This window comes from Botryllus schlosseri, chromosome 15, assembly GCF_051294905.1.
Source record: "Botryllus schlosseri isolate E-star chromosome 15, Bs_hap1, whole genome shotgun sequence".
Classification (NCBI taxonomy): Eukaryota; Metazoa; Chordata; class Ascidiacea; order Stolidobranchia; family Styelidae; genus Botryllus; species Botryllus schlosseri.
Window position 1 is genome coordinate 24,336,330 of NC_137250.1, and position 25,066 is coordinate 24,361,395.

Below are 25,066 nucleotides of genomic sequence, written 5' to 3' on the forward strand. Positions count from 1 at the left end.
AGCTGGCTAAAAGCAGCGTAATTGGTAATCCTGTAACTGGCGACCAGAGACTAAAAATTGCTCAAACTGGTCTCAATCGAAAGCTAGTGTCGTACTGATTCCAAAAACACAAATTAAAATGTGAGCATGGGAATGGAACCACTGCGAAATAGCCGTCAAGGCCGATCGTTGCTATTATTTTGTAATTCAACATAAAATAGAGTATGTGCATGAGGCAGATTTTATTTATTGTGAAAAATTTTTCCGCGCCATTTAATGGGACATGATTTCTTGATTATAATGTGGGAACCCACCAATATATATATAGAGAGAGAGAGAAAATACTTTTTAAAATAAGCATAGCGTACAGAAATGAGTCCAACTGTATTAGCAATTACGAGAGAAAGGCAGCCTAATATCGTATGACACCGATTAGATGCTTTAGTCTAGGAGTGAACACAGTGCAGCCCGCGGGAGCGCGTCCATTATATGAATCACGCGAGGGGACGTATGTTTCGGGCAGCATGCGATTCCGTGCGCTGCCAAAATCTTGAAATAAAATAACCGCCGCATGCTCGCCAAAACGCAGCTCATGTAAAATTGATCAAAGACTCGCTTTTACACTGTCGACTAACGGTCTTGAGCAGCTATTTTTCAAGCCAAAATCGGACCTCTATCATCAAAATTATACATCTAGCTAGAACTAACTTGTTCTCGGCATTAGACACATGACAATGAAGCCAAATCTAAGCCTAACCAACTGTTGCAGCACACACTTGTTTCCATAAATAAAATATTTATTTCAAAATGATATTGCAATGGAATCACATCAGCATGCACCCAGACTCCTGCCCAGCACTTGATTTGGCCTTGTCTTCCCGCTCCCTGCGATGGTGGGCGAGGTCTTCCTGCACCATGCTGTCATAATATTTCCCAAACCACGAGCTATCGTTGGACTCCTTGAATCGTCTCCGAGCTTCTTCATTTTCTACAGAGTGAACTTCTCGCCACGCAAAGTTCGAAGACCTGATGGAAAAAACTTCAGTCATTCAGTAGCTGTGATTTGATATTTATAGCTGTAGGCAGGGCTGCAACTGCGTCACAAGTCCATCTTCTATCGTTTCCACTCGGTTCATTTTCAACTCACCACCGAGTCCAAGTAAGGGAGCGAAGGGTCGAGTTCAAGTCAAGTTCAACTCACTTCTTTTAGGCTCTCGGGTGATATCATGGGCATCTTATTCACAATATACTCATTTTTATCACTTACAACATGTTTATTCAAACAGATAAAACACAGTTTCAGGGCCTATTTTCAAAAATTGCTCCGGATAATTCAATTCAATTTACTGATAACAATTTCATCATTTCAATACACCACAAGACTGGGAAACAATGAAAGATATGAGGAAGTCGATACGACTTGGAGTAGTCTTCGAAATCAGACATCCACCTGGCCTAGGCAATGTAGAAAGGAGGCATGCATGTTGAATGAAAAGTAAAAGAAGTTAATATGAAAGGACAAGCAAGCTGGCATGTGTCAGAAGGCGAGATCGACTTGAATCAAGTCATAAATGCAGTCATATAATGATTAGGAGTTGTATGACTTGATGAGTCATTTCCATGTTCAGGAAAAGGATTGGAGTCGATAATAATTGAGACTCAAGTCGAGTCATTAAAACTCCAGATGAAGACTTGCATCACAGCATGTAGTTGGCAGAATTAAGAAAATCATCGGATTGATGGATTGACAAAACATAATTTTCAATGGAGCTTTGAAAAGTTGAATAGCATGCTCGAATATATGCATGACTATGACGACAACTGAATCATCCATTAAAATGGAAGGCATGAAAACCTCATATCCGCCTCTACTTTTCATGGACAGTACAGCACAGAGTGTGCAAGTAGGTCTGGTCCACTTGCACGACTCACTCAAGTTGTTGTGTTTGGCTGCTTACACTCTTACGGCTTTTCAGCCAAATTCTTGTTCACATTTTTTAAAGTGGCTTTTGGCTAAAATAGCATTCATTTTTAAAGACAACGTCAGGCTCAGGCAATTCTATGTGTCACCGCAATAGAATATCATTTTAAAAATCACAGCTATAGGCCTATAAGGTGACATTATTCATTGAGGTTATCGCGAAGATGCAATGTCAGCGACCTTTGCAAACTGCTCGGGAAAAATTCAGACCTCACCCTTACTATTTCAAGTAGTTTAGGCATGTCTCAAAAATTACCAAGTACATGTGAGTAAGAATAGGGCCTATACTTAATTACTCCCATTGGAGTATCATCATCCACTTCGACTGCCTCTCCATATAATTGGGTACATACAGAGTTACAATAATACTTCTACTTGTAAGCGAGCAATTGACACTGTCACTCACAGGCAGGGCCATAACTGCCGCACCCCAAACCCCCCAATTGGGGGGGCCCGAGCTTGAAGGGGGCCCAAAATTATTTCGTGAATTAGCATAAATTATAGAGTATTTTTTGAAAATTTAAGCAACTTTATTAAAAAATTTTCGCGCTGCGCGTGATTTCAAGTTGCCAAGTAACTTGAATATTGGGTACTCTTTCCACAAAAAAAAATACGCAAGATTTATAGAAATGGGCATATCAGCGTTGGCCATTACCTCGCCACGACGCACCAAGACATATAAAGTTTTAGGCCATGTAACATGCGACTGCAAAAAGTGTGCCAGAACGATGGGCAGCGAGAAAACCTTGGCCGAAAATTATGCTGACCGAAAACTTCGTTATATATACAAATTACATGTGCGTTTAATAGTCCCTGGCACCTAAATGTTCCTGTCTTGGCAATCTGAACCTCACAAGACAAATACCACCCCGCAGGGAAAAATTATATGCCAGTGAAGAAATACCAATTTAAAATCGTGTGATCTTTTAGTTTAGTACGTTTGGGCGATTGTATATTTTTGATATAGCAGACAGGAGGTCACGAAATAACATCATGTGACGAAGTCATACCAATGGGTCCACCTGCCCGAAGATGTTTAATTACTATTTACGGGCTCTACATTTTCCAAGACAACACCTGACTCAGCTCTACCGGTAAATCTGATTACGTGAGCAACTGAGCATAGAGGACAAAAAATTGATAGCAATATATATGCAATTCCCGATCTTATTGACCGATTTTATCATGAATTATATCGAAAATTATTGTGCTTCGCGCTGGCTTACTAAGCAGTACATCTGTAATTTCGTGAACAACGTGGTAGCGGCCTGGCGGTTTGTCACCCTATGGAAGCCCAAGACTCCAGTTTTTTGGGGCCTGACGAAGTGCTGTTTCTTTCCTGCCAATGGGTATACAATACACCCGGAGATGTTTATTTATTATTGAGGGGACCTACCCTTTAAAACACACCTCACTCTGCTCTACCGGTAAATTTGATTGCGTGAGCAGAGAAAGGATAAAAATTGATAGCAATACATATGCAATTCCCGATCATATTGCCCGATTCAGTCATGAATTATAGAATTTTTCCGCGCTTCGCGCGTTTAAGCGATAAAAGTGACACCCAATATAGATAATAAGCAGCGATAAACAACGGACAGCCTGAGGGGGGTCTGGGGGGCGAAGCCCCCCATAAGTTAGGTTTATTACCCTATGGGGGGCCCAGGACCAACGTTTTGGGGGGGGGCCTGACGAAGTGCTGTTACGGCCCTGCTCACAGAGTTGCAATAGGGTTACCAATTACCATACATTCTGCCAGTGTTGGGATGACTCGAGTCATGACTTGACTCGAGTCAACATTTTCGTATGACTTGACTTGACTCGAGTCACTTTGCAAAAATGACTTCACTTGACTCGGCGCTTTAAAAATATCAATTGACTCGTGACTCGGAAGAAAATTTACGAGTCAATTTCAAGTCGTCAAGTAAACGGTGTCGATTAAATCACCCTATCTTATGTGTGTTCGGATTGTTCCCGATACGCTGATGTCACTTGTGAGCAACCAGTCATTTACTGATTGTAAATTGACCGCAAACGAAACGATTGTTTCGACGATTTGTAGATGGGTAGTGTAGGCTACTGTACCATAACAATTTGTTTCGACTTCTCGAGGCTTCGCTTCGATCCTCTATTTTGGTTGATAATAACAGACTGTAGCATTTAGCTATACGCAGCAGTTACTCACGCATTCTATGAGCAGTTGTGTGCGTGAGCGATACCACGCCCTTTTGCATGTATGTTTAACTTTATATTTGTTATTTGATTCAACATAAATGTCTAATAAATTTGTCTTTCACCCAGTTAGCAAAATGTAATGACTTGACATCAGTGGCGTATCCAGGGGGGTTTTAGGGGGTCGGAACCCCCCCCCCCTTTTCAAAATCCTAAAAATTGATGTCAAATATAGCCTCTGATATATGCTAATTTATTAATTCAACATATTCGTTTTTACGTATGAGAAGGCGAATATGACGTCTTAATGTTATTTAAGGGGACTAAAACCCCTACAAAATATTGGAATTATGCGCCGAATTAGTCGAAGGAATAAAATAGGTCATTATATTTCGCTAATTCCATACGAATGCTGCGCTTGTTCAGCTACATTTCAGCTGTGGCAGTTGCTGACGTTCTTTAACTTTCTTCCCTCGATTTCTCTCTCGCCTTGCTAAAACGAGAGACGCATTTTAGGAAAATCTAATCCAATTGGCCGACGTGATACGTAATTGCAAAGACGAAGTTGTCGGCAATCAACATCGCCCGCGAATTCGCTGCACCTGCTCGCCTTGAAATCCTAATTAGGAATTGCACGGCGTGTTGATTGATCAGCGAGACGTAGACATGGCGGCACCAGTACGACAATGCTGTTCTCAAATCCACATTGTCTTCGCGATTATTGGCGAGAAATGGCCTACGATTGGCATTCACATTTAAAAATACAAGCCTAGAAATCTACGTTCCCGATTGTTAGGTGGCTTGCTGTCGTCCAAATACAGGCCTATGTTATCGCTGAACGGGAGAATTGAGTAGGCCTACTAGTAAAGTTAACCTAATTATATCGGCTGACAAGTTTCTCTGTCGATCAAGTTATTATCCCAGTGTGTACTCTGTATTGATTGACTGACTTGCGTGCTTGCAATTAAGGTCTAATTATGTTCGCGCGTACTACAGTAGTAAAGCCATCGAAAAGCACACATTCGTGTACGACGTACACTGTTCACACCTCTCTGTGGCCCTCGTTTATGCTACCGTTTATGTTACCGCCCTATTTCGCGCTTGTTCGTCCGCTGCGATACTATCGTCAAAACCCAACAAAATCACGCATCTCTGGCCGGAACTAGGCGCTTGAAGACGGGCGGCGTTTGCCGGCTCATGACTAAATGTGAGCATTCACGAATTTCTTTCAATCATACCGTAAAAGAAACGCGATTTTCAGGCAATGTCTTTATCGTATTCGTTCATCTCCACTCACCGCAAATCTCTTTTTATTATTAAACTATAATATATCGTTAATATTCGCCATGGCGTGGAGACAAGTGATCGTAATGATGATGTCATAATAGCCAATTTTGTAACGCAAAACCCCCCCTTTTTCGCGCTCTGGATACGCGCCTGCTTGACATCATCACTCATACTTCGAAAATCCAATTTAACTTGAATCCTGACTTGACTTGACTCGAGTCAAAATGTGCAATGACTCGAGATGACTCGTGACTCGAAGGTAGTGACTTGATCCCAACACTGCGTTCTACTTTTTCAATGGAATAGTATATTCACATTGAAATGAACCCGAATATTTTCGGCTGACACTCGTCAGGGGTAATCATCAGCAACTAGTAGAGAATTCGAAAGAACAGCGTATATCAACAATCGTAACACAAAATATGACGTCACCAACACGAAATGTCGAATACGAGAGCGTTTAATGTACTATTTTTAGATGATACACAAACTCTTTTTGTTGACACAGCCTTGGCTGGTGTATTTTGATGAAAGTCGACTCCAAGGCACACAAATGAAAGTGTGAGCGACCCTTTCCGAGTATGCGAAATCTGTCGTCTCTGTAATTTTTCGCACAGGCGGGATTATCCAACAAGTGTTTGCCAATTGCAGAATTTATGGCCTTTGATTGTTCCGCATCAATCTTGAGCGGATGAGTTAAGGGTGCTGACGATTACCCCTGACGAGTGTCAGCCGAAAATATTCGGGTTCATTTCAATATGAATATACTATTCAATTGTATATTGAAGTTCTGTACCTCAAAGAAGCTGTTCTACTGTTTTGGCAATTCATCCTAATTTATAGCTTGACAGCCAGCCAGGCCATTGGAAAGGCACAAATAAAAAACGCCATAAATAACAAGAAATTTGGAATCTGGATGTTCAAATGGGTCTTTGGGGAGTCGGATTACATGTTTTTTCAGACAACCTAACAATTTCATTAGGTAGCCAGTTAAAAAAAAACTTTGTTGTTGGTGGAAAACCAAACAGTTTTATGTCCATTTTTTGAAAGTTTGACGTATTTCCAAAAATGGACATATAACACTGTTTGGTTTTCTAGTAATGTTTGATTCATTTTTATTCAATCCAAAATTTTCTAAAATAACCTCGTTTCCACTGGTTTGCATTGTGCAACCTTTTTTAGGTAACCTAACAATTTTATCAAGCAGACAGTAAAATTTGAAAAAAAGTAATATTTGAACAGTCCTACACTCCTACTGAACAGTCATATACACTGTGACTTGGACTTTACTCGGTGGTGAATTGAAAATGACTCGAGTCAAAACTATAACATTAAGATTGACTCGTGACTCGAAATGCTCTGACTTGGTTACAGTTTGTCACACATACACAACCGATCCAACCCAAGATTGATCCCCAGATCTGACCTTTCACCTTCCGGCTTCATTCTCTCCCATTGTCGGAATTGATTTCTCGATGCATACTTCCAACGATTGGAGAAATCGTGCTTGACCGAATGTGTGCCGCCATAGCGACGATCAAATATCAAGGCCTGATATGCCTCATTGATTTCGGAAAAAGTTTTTGCTGATTCTTCACTTCCTGGGTTTTTATCGGGATGATATTGGAGGCTCTTCCTATAGAACGCTTGTTTGATTTTTGCTTCCGACGCTTGGGCTGGTACGCCAAGAAGATCACAGTAGCTTTTCAGTTGAGATTTTGAGGACGAGCTGTGCAGTCTTCTAGGGACAATCAAGGCATTATTCATTTCGAGCACTACTAATAGCTAAACAGTTATGCCTACACCATGGCTAAATATCTAAAAAAAGATGATAGCAAAAGCCTGACAACATATCAAGTCGATACAATTGTTGATATACGAGGTTCTTTCCAATTCTGTACTAGTGCGGAGGATTATCCCTGAAAAGTGTCAGCCAAAAAGATTCGGGTGTATTTCAATATCAATATACTATTCAATTGTATATTGAAGTTGAATTAATTAATGATTTTGTGCGTAACGTATCAGAGACACTTGACATGATGAAGTGAAGGATCATCGAGACACTCAATTAGTTGCGAGACCAGATCTTTTGATTAGTTCTTGGTTACAAACTACGTAGAGAGCAGGATGATTCTATTCATCATATCTATGTTATTACTGCCAATCGGGAAAGCAGAAATATGTCCACAGTCTTGCGTTTGTTACCGTGGCTATGCCAGCTGTGATTCGGCAAAATCTCTTCCCACAGGTGAGATGATGATCTGATATATGGGTCTTTTGTCGTAGATTGAGTTTCATTTGGTTCATTCATTCGTTACAGATCTTGGTATTTGTATCAGCTCAGAAGATTTTGCTACAATCAAAAGACTATGAATATGTCGAGATGACCATCAAACATACACTATGGTCATTGGCAGGCCGTGTTATTTTTGGCATATGCCAAAACTGCCAAAAATAGCTTATTTTTGGCATTTTTCAATTTTTATTTTTGGCAGTTTTGGCATCGACCTCTAAATAGATATTTTCAGACTCGAATTAGTCATAAAAACGCTTTATTTGGGTCGGTTTATCAATAGAGAGCAAAATATGTGCAGCATCCACTTATAATCAGTACCAACAAACAATAATAAGAAGAAAAAACCTAGCGATTACATAAGTTAATAATATCAAACGAAACCACAAAATGTGCAGTATCCATTCGGAATCGGTGCCAATAAGCAAAAAGACTGAGAAGCCTAACAAACACGCTCCGCACCTGATTGTTACAGCTTTTGAATAGACTTAAATTGTTTGCACTGTAACAGTGCTTCCAAAGTCAGGTCAGCAAAGTTTCTCCTGAATTAATTTTTCGCCTAACGAATCTGGGAAATATCGGCTTCAACAGTAGCCGTTGAAGGAAAGAATGTTGCCAGTCCTCCACAAAAGGTTTTCAGAGCTTCAAAATTTCGGAGGGCAGAACCGCCTTCCAAGCATCATGAAAAGAGATCACTGCGCTAGTGCCATCGATCTCATCGCGGAAAGAATTTTCTTCCCGATACTTTTCCAGGAGTTCCCTGTGTTGTCTCTCAACACATTCTATTTTGTAGCGCGACCATCCCATCTCCATCAGTCTACCGATACAATTTAGGAGGACTTTTGTCACATCAGATGGCTTTAATATTACCAACTCACATGGAAGAGTCCTGGGAAGATTACCTTGTTTAAGAACATTAACGCAACAAGACTGTCTGGCAAAACGAGACTGCAGCTCTGAAGTAGCCGGACTGTTTGTTGTGTCACAATGTTCAACTCGATCACAATGCAAAAATCGTGGTTGAATTTAGGGGTTCCAAATCCATGAGCAGAATACAATTTATATTTTAGTAATCAGTACAGCGGCAGCATTCGTTTTATCAAATTTAGCGCTCGCCAAGCCGGTCAAAAATGGCAGTAAAATTGCCTTTGGACAAATGGAAACCAAATGCAGTCAGCCGTTCAATCTCGCTGTGCACACACCATTTAGGACACCATGCTTTCTCCCCTAATGGGTGGGCTGGACTCATAGAGTAAGAAACCTGCCCTTCACACACGCTCTTCTAGCTTGTAATGCGGTCCTGTTAACACAACACCATGAAAGAAATACACTATTGGCAGGCCGTGTTATTTTTGGCATATGCCAAAAATTAGTTATTTTTGGCATTTTCAAATTTTTATTTTTGGCAGTTTTGGCATCTGGCTCCTGAAATGCCAAAAATAACACGGCCTGGTCATTGGTCAGTAGCAATTGAAAAAGGGCTTATACACTGAGAGATACAGAAATATGGCATCAAAATAGACCAACCTTCAAAATCGGGGAAGGTTTGTTCAAGTCAGAGAAGGTTTTGTCGAAATTGAATGATCAATATGAAATAGCAATATGAAAGGCAGGCTAGTCATTAACCAGAAGAAAGTTCCTGAATTTTGCCTGGAAGGCGGACATGCCCTACGAATTTTCTAATCCAATAACTTCACTTCAACATGTTGGAATTGAGCTCAATTGGTTATGCATCGTTTTTGCAGACAAAATGACAATTTCATAAGGTAGCCAATACAATTTGCAAAGGAATAAAAATACATAGAATTGTTTATACTCTAATAGTACTGCTCCTACAGGTTGAAAGGGAACCAAATTCGACTTGCAACGTTCTTTTTAGGCAACCTAACGATTTTTATCAATTAGCCAGCCAACCCTAATGTCCATAGCCTGCAGAATACCTTGTACAATGTATGGGGGCGATCATTCACCGCACCATTTACTTTCAGGTTTCCAATTGCCACTGACATCGCTGTCACTACCTAACCACAACATCGCCAAATTGTCCGCAAGTGACTTTTTCAACCACACAACCCTCGAGGAGTTATCGATCACAAATGGCACGCTCAGCATGCTGGAGGAGGGCTGTTTCGATCACATGACTTCACTGACCAACTTGAACCTGCACAACACACGCATCACCACTGTTAGTACAAACACATTCCGAGGTAGGAATAATTCAATTATCAATGAATCTTTCATCCCATGTTGTCATCACTACACAGACTTGGATAACTAGATAATTGGCAATTCCATGCCAAATGAACCAATTCATTTTGAGATGAGCACCAAGGTTGCTGGAGCTCTATAAAATTTGGCACACTCATTTACTGTCATTACCATGAAAAGCTAAAAAAATAATTTTTCAAATTCGCCCTGACGACAGAGTTACCCTATTCGCAAAATCACGCTTTTTCATGTCACACTTGATTGATTTTCATCAAATCTGCAGTGGAACAACAATATCTCTCCAATACCGCTAAAATTTGATGGGAATCTCTACAAGAGCCTGGCCAATATATAAATCGAGCTGGATGAGCAATCTGAAGTCTATATCATGATACTGGGGCTCGTTTGTAGGGGCTTCTCATTTCTCGACAGCCTAAATTAAATGTGATCTAGCTGAAAAGCGGGAAAAAATTTCGAAAGACCATTTTCATGAATTCTTGATGCTCAATATGCCTTCTACATTGCTACAAAAATGAACACTTACTTTCCAGGTTATCTCGTAGAAATTTCTCAATTACTAAATACTGTGAAACGTAGGCATTATGACATCACAAACCAAATAATCTTCACAAAGGAAATCACATAAAATGGTTATATACTGTGATACATACAATTTAATCCATAATTTACTTGCCAAGTGGTCTGGATTTTATAGATGTTTATCTATCAAGTATATTGTATGGCACAACACTAACTGTTGATGTCATATCAATACTAGTAATAGCTGAAAGTAGGTCACAACAAGTAATATTCTCACATGGAATGAAATGGTCTTCTGGGACTGTGCCGGTGCATGAATTTGATTTTCGTGTCACTGAGCCCTTCAATTACATACATCAAAAACCCTTCAATCCCACCATTTCCCACAAGGCATTTACCTTGCCAATGGTAAAAATGTAAATGTAAAAACTGTTCAACTGTAATACAAATTCTGTACTAATTTGAAAAATGAAACTTTGTAGCTATAATTCTAATTCTAATCTAACCTGGAAAAACTGAAAATTTCTTAGTTTTTCTGTCACTGCAGGCTTGGAAAATCTGACCGGCTTGAACCTAAGTGCAACACACATAACTGTTCTCGAAGGAGCTCCGTTTTATTTTCTAAAGTCATTAAGAACTCTCAATCTGAGAGACAACCATCAGTTGTTAAAGGTTGCGATGGACGCTTTTGTCGGACTTGACAATCTTGAGGAACTATTCCTTGGTGAGCTACTACTATAGTGATCCTTAAAACTGAATGTGGAAGGAAAGATCACAATTTTTGTATTGGCAGGAAGCAGAGAAGTGAAATTCTTCTCTATGGAGGCTTTTCAAGAGTTACCCGCTTTAGAGCATCTTGCGTTGGAAGATTTTCCATTTCGTGAAATTGGCGGCTTCCCTCAGATGCCATCCCTACATCGACTGTGTATCGACCGTTGGACAAATCTTCAAGACCCAGGCCACCTCACTACGTCCATTCCGGAACTTAACGAATTGAGCATCACGTCTGGAGATTTGCAGAGAATTCCAGTGGAATCGCTCAACAGCACATATCTTGAAATTCTGAAGCTAGATAACAACCCTCATATCAGAGAGTAAGTCGGAAGTGAATTGGAAATTCATGGGATCAGGTTTTCTTGTAATCAGACTTGTACAAACTAATGGATTTTCAAAATGTGCAACTGGAAGTAGAAGAACTAGAACTAGCGAGCTTTAAAAATTTACAACGCAACCAAGAAACAACTAGATTCAATCACGAAACTGTTAACACAAATTACTGAGTGGCAAATGATAATATAATTGAGATATAATAAAGGAATATTGGACATAGAATCGATATTTCAGAAGGTCGGGATTTCGACTTGAATATGGGCAAGTTTCGGACCCCGAAACCCACCCCCAGGCTACGCAACTGTTAGTATTGACAATTATGAGCTGGCAATGAGCAATGGCAGCAAGACAGATTCATGCCGACGACAGTTTAGTTGTTCTATCAAATATTTTCATTTACCGTAATTTTCCAAGTATAGTACGCCCCCACGTATAATACGCACCCTTAAAATGGAATGCAAATTCTGGGAAAAAGCCTGTACCCATGTACCAGGCTGGAATTAGTGGTTGTTTTCGGCAATAAGTTGCGCGTGACTGAAGGGTTTCTTCCATAGAATAATTAAAGAATTTAATGGAAAGTTATCGTGACGTTTGCCACCAATTCCACTCAGGCCCATGTATAGTACGCACCCTGCATTCGCAGTACATGAATAGCTGTGTTTTAGTATGCGATGTTGTTCTGTTTTGCGATGTCACTGTCGAGCAATCATGACATAACCATCGCTAATCATTATGCAATTAACGGCATTGTGTCTAAACTATAGTACAGAGCAGCCAAAGCCTGCGAGGCCGGCGACGCGACATCTTGCGCACGAGGTCAGATGCGATTGCTCAGGCCAACGGTTATGTCTTGCACACCATGCCTGTTGGAGGTGCGACTGATTACGCAAGCGATTATATTTTGCGCACATGGCCTGTCGATGAATTAGCGAGGATTGCCGCGCGCGCATTCAACAATCAATGAATGACCTAATTTCGCTCGCGTGCAAACGGCAAATCAACTCAGCAGGAGATTGATTGCTGTGCACGCGACTTTCGTTAATTGGCAACACGCTTTTTGCTAATTGCTAGCGCTTTACACTAATAATACGAAATACTGGGCACGATGGCTGAAAGTGATGCGCGATTGGAAACAAACATGAAGAAAGGTGTGATTTCAAGTTTTGTATCGAGGGAGATTTTTTTCAAGCTTGTTGTTCCCTTGTATAATACGCGCCCCCCGATTTTAGGGCAAAAAATCGTGAAAATTTTGCGGATTATACATGGAAAATTACGGTAAACTATTTTCATTTAAAGTTTGTGTGTCTGTAATGTACCGGTACTGACAATTCTGTACTTGTAAATGTCCTTTCAAATCCTCATTGCTATAGCCTATAATTCATCTCAACAACACACTTGAGCGATCTAGCCTTTCGTTTTCAGCCTGCGTCTGCATGATTTCGAACAAGTGCGCAACCTCAAGCAACTATCATTATCCAAAACGGGATTATCGACAATTCACGAAGCTCCCTTTCATGACAATTTACAACTTGTCACACTTGATTTATCAAGGAACCATCTCCAAGTACTGCCAGTTCATACCCTTTTCAGAGTGAGCAATGAAATTTCTATATTTCTGAGTCAAATATCAGTGAATAGTAACTATGTTTGAAAACCACCGTATAGCAATTTGAATTGGAGAAACTGAATATCTCGTACAACAATTTTACAACGTTACGCCCTGGTGCACTTGAGAACGCACGGCTGCTGAAAGAGATTGATCTAACTGGGAATATGATTGCGTGCGATTGTGATCTCAAGTGGCTGAAAAACTGGCATGTGAGTAAATTGAATGGTCTGCTGACAGCTGCCAGATTTACAAGTACAACCTACAGGAATTTTGAAATGCGCAACTACAACTACTAACTCATCAAAACTCGCAACTAGACTAGAACTACTCGCTTTTTCAATCCTGCAACTAGAACTACTGGTACTCACTTTTCAGCTTACAACTAGACTTGAACGACTCGCATTTTAAAACTTACGGTACAACTAGAATTAAAACTACTCACTTTTCAAAACTGGGTAATTCCATGTCTGATCAACCAAACAAAATGATTTCGTCACCACATAGTGCTTGAAATTTGGCTCAAAACATCACGAAGTATGGCTCACTAAATCGCAATTCATTTGAAATGAATTACTTGAGTAATTTTAAAGTTATCGCATGATGAAAAACATGCTTTTCATGCCCATTCAACCGTGAAATTGTAGGGCTGTTTCCAAGTAGATTTGGAATTGTCTGTAAATGGGCTACTTTGACCTTAGAATGTTGTTTACTTTGTTATGTTGTATAAATTGATCTATTCTATCATTCAAGTGCGAAATTAATGATTTTTGGTGCACGGCCCCGAATTTAGCTCAAGGTGAAAGACGGTGCCTCTGGAAATCACTCAAGCATGACAATATTTCAGGAGTCTCCCTCTAATTTCTGTCTACTTGAAAAAAGTTATGAAGGGTGGCAAATGAAAGCTGTTGTAACACAGATCCCTTAGAAAACAATTTTTTATGTAATATTTACTTACAAAGTTTTGAAAACAGGGTATATTTCAGGTCATGAAAATGTAGTGATTGTCCTAAAAAATGATGTTCGATATTCTAGTTCAGTGGTTCCTAAACGGTGGGGAATTCCCCACTGGTGGGGAATTCAATGGTTTCTGGTGGGGAATAGACGCATTTGGTAAAAATTATATACAGGACAGTCTACATATTCACGGAGACACATGCGCAATTACCGTTACCAATTAACTGCTCTGGAGTGTATGCACCGAAAATTATATAGCGTGTTGTTCACAAAACCTCATTTTTAACTCTGGATGGCCAATGATTTCTTCACAAACGCATCCCCAGCACGACTAGTTTGACGTAAAATAACGCTTTCGCGAAATTTTGAGCGTTACTGGTATTGGTTCACAATATGTTTCAATTATGTTGCAGTTATAGGCGATTATCTTGCGTACTGGGGTGGTTGTGCGTCTTGTGTAGCCAAACCAGCAGATAGCTGCTCTGTGATGACAAAAGTGCTGGGTAGTGGGGAACAGGACCGTAACTGCCTCACTCCAAACCCTCCAATTATGGGGGGGGGGGGGCGAGCTCGAAGGGGCCCAACATTGTTTCGTGAATTAACAAATTAAAGTATTTTTTTTTTAATTTATATTTTTGTTATAAAATTTTCGCTCTGGGTGCGCGATTCATTATTGCCGAATATCTGATTATTGGGTACCCTTCCCACACGGAAATACGTAAAATTTATAGAAATGGAGACTTCGGCGTCGGCCATTACTGCGCCACGATGCATCAAGGCATATGAAGTTATAGGCCATGTAACATGCAACTCCGAAAAGTGTGCCAGAACGATCAGCAGCGAGAAGACCTTGGCCGAGAAGGAATGCCCTTGTGGTGACACAAAACTTCATATATATACAATAAACATATATGTTCAATTGGCTAAATGGCTGGCGCCAAATGTTCCTGTCCTGGCGATCTGAGCCACACAGGACAAATACCAGTCCGCAGGGAAAAATTATTTGCCAGTAAAGCAATACCAATTTGAAATGGTTTGTGCCTTTTAGTTTTGGTGATTTCCATATCTTTTGACATAGCAGATATAGGAGGTCACGAAATAGCATAATGTAACGAAGTCAATATACCAACGGGTCCGCCCGAAGGTGTTCAATTCTTATTTAGGGGTCCTACCTTTCCAACACACCTCACTCAGCTCTACCGGTATATCTGATTACGTGAGCAGAGAGGGGATAAAAAATTGATAGCAAAATATATGCGATTCCAGATCATATTGGCCGATTCAAACACGAATTATATACATGCTTCGCGTGTTTAGTCGAAATAAGGCAACGCACTGATAAGCTGCACGGAATAAGCTTACAGGCTGAGCGGGGCTGAGGGGGTTCTGGGGTCCAAAACCAGATTTTTTTGGGCGGAGGGGGCTAACAAAGTGCTGTTACGGTCCTGGTGGGGAATAAAGGCTCGGAATATATCTGAAGTGGGGAATGAAGACAAAAAGGTTGGGAACCACTGTTCTAGTTGCTGTGTTACCTTGAGACAAACTCCAGCATGTTACTAATTTTCTAGATATTCTTTGTTCCAACAGCTTTCATATGACACGATTTACAAAATTTTTGAAGTAGACAGAAGTGAGAGAGAGACCCCTGAAATATTCTTGTTACGCTTCAGTGGTTTCTGGGGTTAAGGAGTTATATTTTGGGATGTCAACCAAAAATCAGTAATTTTTGTCCTGTATGATAGAATAGATCAATTTATACAACATAACAAATAGAACAACTCTCTAATTGTCAAAATAGCTTATTTACAGAAAATTTCAAATCCGCCCAAAAAATTACTTGATTTTCGCGGTTGGATGAGCATAAAAAGCTTGTTTTTTATCATGCAATAACTTGAAAACTACTTATGTAATTCATTTAAAATAAATTGATATTTACTTAGATGTACTTCATGGTGTTTTGAGCCAAATTTCAGAAAAATTTGAAATTCAAGAGATAGGCCCTACCCAATCCCTCTTTTGATTAATCTCAAATTGAATTACCTCATGGATTCAGAAGTATTTATGTAAATTTAATTTAGAGGTACTATCTGTCAAATATCAGTTAGCAAAACATGTCAGCCATGTTCCTCTCCAAACAAGCTTTCATATGACATGTTACTTTCCAATTTTCGTGTAGACAGAATTACGCTAGATATAATTGAAGTTCATGTTACGCATGAACGATTTTGAAAATGTCAGTTTATGAGGTGGGTTTTAACCCTTGACCCCATTTGATTAAGTGACAATTTTCCGTTCAATAGCAAGAGTTTCTTCTATTCTATCATTAGACACCATAATCCGCTCTCAAGTACTTGACTATGCTGGTTTATAAACGTTACTGTAACAGGTAATGTAAAACTGATTGAACTTCACGGTTGGGTGAGCACAAAATGGCCATTTTTTAAAATGCGATAACTTTGTGATGGGTTGACCAATTTTGACAAAATTAAGTTTGCTGCAGTCAGAACTGGATACCAGTTTTATCCCTTCATTTTCATTGCAATCTAAGGACCCAGTGGCGACAAGAGCGGTTGATTTGACATGGACTTACCCAGCTCGAACTAGAACTCACAACCGTAAAAAACCAGCGACTAACTAAATCAGAATTAGATTCAAATCAAAGCAACTCAATAATTTTTGTTTTACCGGTATAAGGATTGGATCAGCTTACCATATGAACATCAGTAGGTACAAGTTTGTGGTTTCAAGTATTTCGACCATAAAAACCCACCCCCGGCTACGCCACTGTTAGTGGAGATAACTCTGAGCTAGCAATGGCTACAAGAACATCACACACCATATCACAGGTCTTGTACCACGATTCACGTCAACAAGTGTTGGTTGTTCTTCAACCAAATCATTTTTAAGATCCGCATCTAGAACTGGAACTATAACCACTTTTGAAAATTCGCAACTAGAACAATAGAAATACTGAAAAAATCAGCCGGTGGTGGTTGCCTGTCAACTAACTAGATTGTTAGTTTGTACAAATCTGGCTACTGCTGACCGATTATCACACTGTGCGCTACTTATCATTGTAGAGTTTCAACATTCGTGAGCGACATATCTACGGAAACTGCGCCTCTCCAAGAACACATAAAGGAACAAAAATTGCTGGGATCGACACAAAATTCTTCGAATGCACTCCACCTCAGTGAGCATGAGCAATGAGCATACATGCCTACTTCACGATAAGTAATCAATACCAAATTATTATTATCTCATACAGTTTTGAAGAGCATGATACGACTGTAGCTATACCGATGAATGATTCTGTAATGATTGATTGCATACCTGACGGAGGTTCACCCGACCCGAGCATTAGGTGGTCAGACTCGCATGCACGGAACATACCAACTATTGCTGACATTGAAAGTGTAAGATATCTTATATCAGATATATTTTTCCAGCCATGAAAATGCGACTAATTTTTAAACTAGGTCCCATCGGTACCAGGAATGTGGCAACTGCCCAATGGATCGCTTTACGTTGAGCAAATGCGAAAGAAAATCAATGGAATCTACCGCTGCATTGCCAGCAACAAGGAGGGCGCTTCTATTAAAACATACCAACTCCAGAGCAAATCGCCACTTGGTAAATCCTATTCACAATGTTTAATCATGATTGTTTATATTGCAAATTTTTTCAGAACCAATTGAGATACCAAATGACAATACGACCTCAACAACGGCCATTTTCATGATACTTATTGGCTTGCTATTGCCAGTAGGTGGTGCTCTATGGTACATACGGAAACGATCATCTTACAGAAGCATTTTGGAAAATTCTGAAGGCGTCAAGTGGAATTCTGTTTAAATCTGGCTTCTGATAGACTGACATAATTGCAATCGTCTTCATAGGTTGCTGTGATGGTATTGAAACATTTGTGCCAAATTTCTTTAGCTCTGAAAGTTCCGGACTACTCGGTAACGCCGTATATAACGATAATGATGAGCCGCAGTTGAGCACCTTATACAGTCTTACACAAGATTTGTCATCATATGAGAATGAGCAATCTCATTTTCTGGCCAAGTCCTTATCACTGACATAATAACCTTCCTATCATTCATTTGGCTACATCATCATCATTGGTTTATTAGCAATTTTATCAGTTCAATACACCACAAAAAATGCGATACAATGAAAAGACAGGAAGATGTCGAAGCGACAAGGAGTAGTCTATGGAATCTGACACCCACCTTGGCCTAGGCGATGTAAAGAGGAGGCATGCACACTGAATGAAAGTAAAGAAGATAGTATAGAAAAAGAATGCGACAAGAAATAGGGCGGCATGTCATGGGAAGCGAGATCGATAGGTCAGTCGTGGTCCGGTAATCTTGAGGATGGACTGTATTCATTTAGTAGTAATTGCTTGTATTTCGACTTGAATGTGGACATGCTCGTCGACTGTCGGATGGCCGACGGGATACTGTTCCACACATCAGGTCCGGTGTAGAGAACGTAGCGTTGTCGGATAACCTGCTGGAGCCGTAAGCCTGAGTCCAACGTAGGTTGTGACTTACGTAAATACTTGAAGGTCAACTGTATGTCGGAAAAGAATTTTGCTTATTTCGTAGATTATGTGGTTAGGAATAAGAAAAAAATAATGAAAAGGAAAAATACGTGATAAGTTTTCGAGTAATTTAAATTACAAATCGAAATTCCGAAAAACGGACCCGAAATCCTCCAGCCGTGAAATGACGTCAAGTAGTTGACACAACAAAAATTCTTGTTATTCCTGATGGCTGTTAGGTGGGATTCGTTGCATAGATTTGCTGTGGATTTGAGTCATTGAGTGAGATCATGAAGGCTGTGAAGGAGGTGATTCATAGAGTCAGATGTTATGTCGCGTATGGTTGCTCCAATACGCAATATGCCGTGCCTACAATGTCTTTACATCGCTGCCAAAATCCATCCGTATACCGTCAGGTGACCGGACGCCGCGACCAAAAGTGCGGACTTAATAAACAACCAAAGGCAGAGACATTTTGAATGACGTATCCGAGATACGAAACGCGCAATAAAGTTGACTGCTCACCACGGAAACTCTCACACTTAGTGCCGACGTACTGCAGTAGTGCCGTTCATACTTTATTTGCACGCACCAGTGAAATTGTGGTAATGGCAGAGGATCGCACTTCTAAAGCTATGCAAAGGGGGCTGATGCACGATGCAACGTGACTCGTAGAAATGCAAGGCCAAGGATATAGGAGCATGTGCATTTTCCGCCCGCATATCTGTTGTCACGGTGCACACTATAGCCTATGACGACAGTGTCATACAAATGATCGCATGATCTCATGCATGATCGCAGCTTCATATGATTCATATTTCCGACTGTTAATCACCGAGCATATGGATATTTTTTCACAAGAGCTTCCGTCATTTTAGATTAATCTCCAGGGCATCAGAATTGCGCCAATTTTCGCTTTTCAGATCTAAATTATACACTAACAGGTTGCGGCATTATGCTACTCAGATAGTCAATTCATATTCACCATTATATACAATAATAGGACGTTCAGAAACTCTATTTTGCGTTATTCGCTATATACTATATACATGGATGTACGGTACTATATAACCATACAATAAATGACTTTATTCCATCAATTTTAATAATACACTGTGATTAATCCTGGCCCAAAATCACTTATAGATCGGGAATTGACTATATAATCCCAATTCGAGCAATAATTAATTGCAATTTCCAAAGTACGGCCCTCGGTCGATTTCCAGCTTTGTCTTCACGTTTAGTAGTGAACTAAATATATCGACGATACATTCCTATCAATTCACGCTTTAATCTGGGTGTATAGAGCATTTGCGAGTTACGTCATTTTATAGCAAATCGCATTACGTTTATAGCGATCCTATTCAGACGTTTGTCCTATCGCATGACCTACCTAGACGGTCATAACTCTCCCCCTACTTTTTTAAAAGGGTAGGGTATTTTATATAATTCCCTAATATACTACGCATTTGTTTAATAGTATTGGCGTCGTCATTAAGATCGGGCTGTTGGAAAGGCGCTTTTGAAAGCAATACGGATTGCTTACGAAGTTCTTCCAATTCTAATTTAACCTCTATGTCCAATTCATTTTGCAACACATATTCCGTTATTGGACCATCGAATACTTTTCGCGGGAAATATTTTGGCCTTTTATTTGTCGTTAGAAACGAGGCAAATAACTCTCCACTATGAGATTTTTGATGCTTCGGTACGCTTACGTCAACATCCACTTCGGGGCCTATTGGATTGAAAAGATCTTGCGCCCTAAAACTTTTCAACCCGTCGCACTCACATTTTACACCGAATGTGACCAAATTTCGTGCCTGCATTTCACCAATATTTTCAGCGCATATACTAACAGCGCTGTCACTATTAAATTGGCACGGGTGCGACTTTCCAATTTCTAACGACCTAACATTCGAAACAGCTTCGCGATTGCTGTTCTTCACGTTATTTCTTTGTTTGGCCAAAGTGTTTATTTCCCGCCCTTCACCATCATATTCTATTAAGGCATGTGTCGACAATGAACACGGAACACCTATTTCGGACTGAGCCGGCTCGTTACCTGCAATTGACGAGCTCTTTAACACTGTATCAATTGAAGGCAGCCATATGACCTTGTCTATCCAATGATATCCAATAATATTTAACGGGACATTACCACACGCAAAAGGAATTGAAACTCCATCAATTTTTATATATATCAATGACTCAACCTGTGACGACCCACCTATACCTTGTAAATTCATACGCAATGAACACCGCCTTCGCCAACTATAGGGATAAACCAATTTCGCCGTTGACGACATCATCAAATTTGGCACGCTTCCTGTATCTGCTAAAAAAAATTACATTAGTATTCATATCGACTAGGTACATCAATTCACCCCCAAAAAGCTTTGCGAAATTACATTCATCAGAATCTTTGATTTCCCCAAACATACTAAATAGAATTGAAAAGTTTAATTCTTTTTTATCTCGACTTCATGGGAATCAGCAGTGGACAATGTAGGCCTACGACATTTTCTAAAATACTATCAGCTACTGTATCCACATGTAACATATATCGGAAAACAGCTATCATGCACCAAATAATCAGCCTATTACTGGGTGATATCCATATTGTTTCTTCCGCAGTAATAAATTGTTTTTTATCGATCATTTTTGGACGCTGAGAAGGTAACAATACCTGTGGCACCTTCTCTCGATCGAGGGGCGTTAAGAAAGTCCCCTGTACAATGTGTTGATCTGCGTTCGCATTGAGCGACACTCTTTCTGTCATTGACCGTGGTGTCGGGTGATTTCCAGATTTCAATTTCATATCTTCTGTGACTCCGGGCGACGACGGAAGGGACCCACACTTCGGAAGAGGTGTCACTGGTTCGACTTTTGCCGGCGTCGGCATTTCGAACAGATTTGAAACCCGGTCTATGATTTCACTCCTGGCCACTCCAGATTTTGCTTGGCTCCTTAAGACTGGTTCAAGCGAATCGGCAGTATTTTTGGTACTCACTTTCCGGACGGTAGTCAAATAAGTTGTCGCTTGTTTGACGTCTCTTCTGGCTTTTTTGAATAGTTTTGCCGTCTTGTGTAGAATAGACGTCACCTTTTTCACGAATTTTGTTTGATGCTGGACACGTGCTGTCACCTGACCTTTATTAGCCCGAGTCGTTAGCTGTAGTTGTTGAGTGGTCTTCATCAGTTGAGTGTTTTTGCGAAGGGTGCGAGTGTCCTCTTTACGTTTTCGTAGCCAAAATAACTTCATGATTGATTACCGCTCACCTCCCCACTCTTCAGAAATATGTGAAAGTCCCCTCTCTTCTGAAGACGAATCTTCCAGAAGCAACAATGATTACCAGGCGCCTTGAATTACAATTCCGCCGGGTGCCTCCATATGTGTTTGTAGAAATATCTTGCCTCCAATCTTGTTAGTAGGAATATATTGTTTGTGCCTGGGTTCTTTTGCTTGTAATTCAATTTGGTGAATCACTGTTGCAGGTGGTGCAGCCTTCGAAGTGTCTTGAGCTTCCAGCGACCTCAAGGTCCAGTTTAAGATAGCATATCTATACGTACTTGACCTTGATATCTTAATACAACCAAATACTCCAAACAGACTTTACATTCAAGTAGTGATGTTACCATAGCAACAATACATTCATAAAATGCATCCAACTGTTACTAAAGTTTTCTAAAATCGTGCAATTCAACACATATGCAATTAAGACCATTTTTCAACAGCAATTCCACGTATCCTATACTCTATTTCATGTATTCAATTGACCCAGGGCCAAAGCATTCTCGTGAAGGGCTTGTTACATCTTCATATTATCGTTTAAGGCTGATCAAGATTTTTTGTGTATTTGTATATTCTAGGGTACTTATCTAGTTTTATGACGGTTCTCACAAGCAACTTGTCTTGGTTTTATAACCGTCTAACCTCACTCAAGTGTAGGGGTCCTAGTCGCTGGGGCGTGGACTAGTTACAACGCATACTTTATTAATTCACACAAAACCACACAATTTCCAATATACGTTGATCCCAAAAATGCAATAAATACTTACACATATATATGTAATCACTTTACTTCTATAGGATTGGGCTTGACTTTATTAACCGTTTTTCTAGGGTGACGCAATATGTGGATATAATATAACGCATAATATATAGGCCTAATATACATACAGTACATATATTGCCAATTCACTGTAACGCCTTTTCACTGCAAAAGTTCGCAGACACCGAAAATGGCGGAGCCATCATTATAAAGCAACTTAATATTTGCATGTATTGTACATAACAATTACAGATAAGCCGGGAATAGCCACTAGTCTAATCCTTCGCATTAGCTTCGGACACCTTTGTTACGCATAACAAGCGTGTCAGATTTGGGTTGTATACAAGGTGGTTTTCACTAATCACCTAGCTACCGATAGTTAGTTGACCCAAAACGATCACCTAATTTTTAATGGCCTGCTTCAAGAATAGTTATCTGCCTACGACCCTACAGCCTACACTCTGTCGTAATTATTTTCTGGGCTACACTATTGATACTATTTCCAGAGAATATTAGATAATGTTTCCTTATAAGGTGGGTAATCACACCTCTGTTGTTTAACAACAACACCTGTGTGATTAATGGCGTCATATGGGCCGCCGTGGTAGTTACTTACAACTTCAACGAAAGCTGTATAGTATACATAAACACCAATCCATAATCTATACGGCTATCGCCAACAGATATATGTCGTCCTAATTTTTAAAAGCATGCTTGTTCCTAATACTGGCATATTACGGATATTCAATTAATGCAGTAAAGCATACAGGCATTTACAGTTCAAACATCAAATGACGTCATACCCTTAAATTACCGTGCCTCATCTCTAATCTAATCTTTGGAATGCAATATAAGTAAGTCAAGAAATACGAAATACAATTCATTACAGGCTATAGTTATATTAAAATTAATATTTCACCATATAGGCAAATATACGATTCGTAATTGTTTACAAATTGCGAATAATGATACAGGACGAGTAGCCACTATTGCTTGACAAAAATTGACACTATATTGCTTTAAAAGGGTCATATAAAGACACCATAAAACAGAGCTTAATAAGTCGGTTCACAAGCATTATGTTATTTCGATATCACTAACAAAATGACATTCGAACTCTAATACAATGCGTCAAGACTGCTGACTACAACTATACACTTTTGGTAAATATCATTTTTGATGATATCTGGATGCTCGATCCTAATCCATAATGAGCTATAAAGACATATTTTATTCATGTCCGAAATATGCTCAGTTTCAAATCTCCATTTATTACGACATTCTGACACTGGTCAACAACATCTTTACAATTAATACAACTAATCTCGTTCAACGATGCTTCTACTGGCAAAACACGGTTCATTTGTCATCATTACATTTGCATTTTAAGCTCCGACTGTAGACTTCTGATATCCCCTAACACTATCCTATTTCTCGAATCCAAAAAGGTCTGGAATTACCGTCCTATGTTTAGATCCGCGCTAATACAATAATGACGGCGACTAACGTATTATCCTATATCTAATGTGTGACGATCAACAGATGGCCATATGTCCAAGCTTCCGGTATTTAAATTCAGCTAACTTCCTCATTGCATCACTCGGGCATTTAACTTGGTGATGTATTTTCTAGTTTATGATGTCATCAACCTCAATTTAATTTCAATTTGGGTTTCAACAAATAAAAAGATTCATATAAACCTTTTGTGTTGCATCGTTACAGTCCGTAGATTTTGATAATAATCCGTGATATCTCAAAACATACACAACGGTCCGAATTTTAGATTGCGCCAGTTAGCCATAGTTGCTATGCATTCATCAGCGCACCCAAATCCTAGAATTACGGGTCCCCAGGCGATGATCGTTTGGTTATAATAACTGTAATGCTACGGTTTTTCCCGCTTCTATACCGACTCGTTTATCAATCCCTTTCCTAATTGTGTCACATTATATTTCGCCTGCAAACATATTCACATATTTTATATCGGTATTTGTGATAAATTACACCGGTATTTGTAATAAATAACATAAATTCACGGGGCTCGATTTTATAGAACTACTAAAGTAGTATTAACACCTTTATTTCCCATTTCTGCCTTAAAAGCACACAGGTTAATGTGATTTCCACCCGGTAAAAAGCAGTGTGCCCATTAATAATTTTCCGTTTATGACACGGCGGCCTTCGCATGAGCGCCGGGACGAAACACCGTTGACTTAGGGCAGATCGTGCACAAGCTCCATGCAAAGTGTCCAAAATCGGTTAGTGAAAATGTACTGTGTTAGCTGGTATTGTAAGAGTGTAACTAACCGTTTATAGTAGTATTGAC

General features: G+C 39.7%; 3 protein-coding genes and 1 long non-coding RNA gene across 4 annotated transcripts in view; 2 read left to right on the forward strand and 2 right to left on the reverse strand.

Annotated features, from left to right (window-relative positions):
- Positions 1–4,136, forward strand: part of LOC145457856 (uncharacterized) — a 77,286-nt gene extending 73,150 nt beyond the window's left edge. The window contains exon 2 of the long non-coding RNA XR_013920985.1: positions 3,416–4,136. This is a non-coding gene — a long non-coding RNA (uncharacterized LOC145457856). The remainder of the gene's footprint in view (positions 1–3,415) is intronic.
- LOC145457814 (apoptosis-inducing factor 1, mitochondrial-like) overlaps positions 1–22,295 on the reverse strand; it is a 91,720-nt gene extending 69,425 nt beyond the window's left edge. The window contains exon 1 of the mRNA XM_080336109.1: positions 22,272–22,295. The gene's annotated coding sequence lies outside the window, so the exon portion shown is untranslated. The remainder of the gene's footprint in view (positions 1–22,271) is intronic.
- Positions 756–7,334, reverse strand: LOC145457841 (uncharacterized). The gene is made up of 2 exons (XM_080336140.1): positions 6,846–7,334; positions 756–1,005 (listed from the first exon to the last, which is right to left on the reverse strand). The coding sequence occupies exons 1-2, from the start codon at positions 7,184–7,186 to the stop codon at positions 804–806; spliced, it is 543 nt and encodes a 180-aa protein (XP_080192266.1). The 5' UTR covers positions 7,187–7,334; the 3' UTR covers positions 756–803.
- On the forward strand, positions 7,396–18,319 carry LOC145457815 (uncharacterized). The gene is made up of 10 exons (XM_080336110.1): positions 7,396–7,667; positions 9,701–9,919; positions 11,008–11,184; positions 11,254–11,554; positions 12,993–13,161; positions 13,236–13,388; positions 17,214–17,326; positions 17,402–17,549; positions 17,613–17,766; positions 17,822–18,319. The coding sequence occupies exons 1-10, from the start codon at positions 7,547–7,549 to the stop codon at positions 17,986–17,988; spliced, it is 1,722 nt and encodes a 573-aa protein (XP_080192236.1). The 5' UTR covers positions 7,396–7,546; the 3' UTR covers positions 17,989–18,319.
- Positions 22,296–25,066: the final 2,771 nt, after the last annotated feature.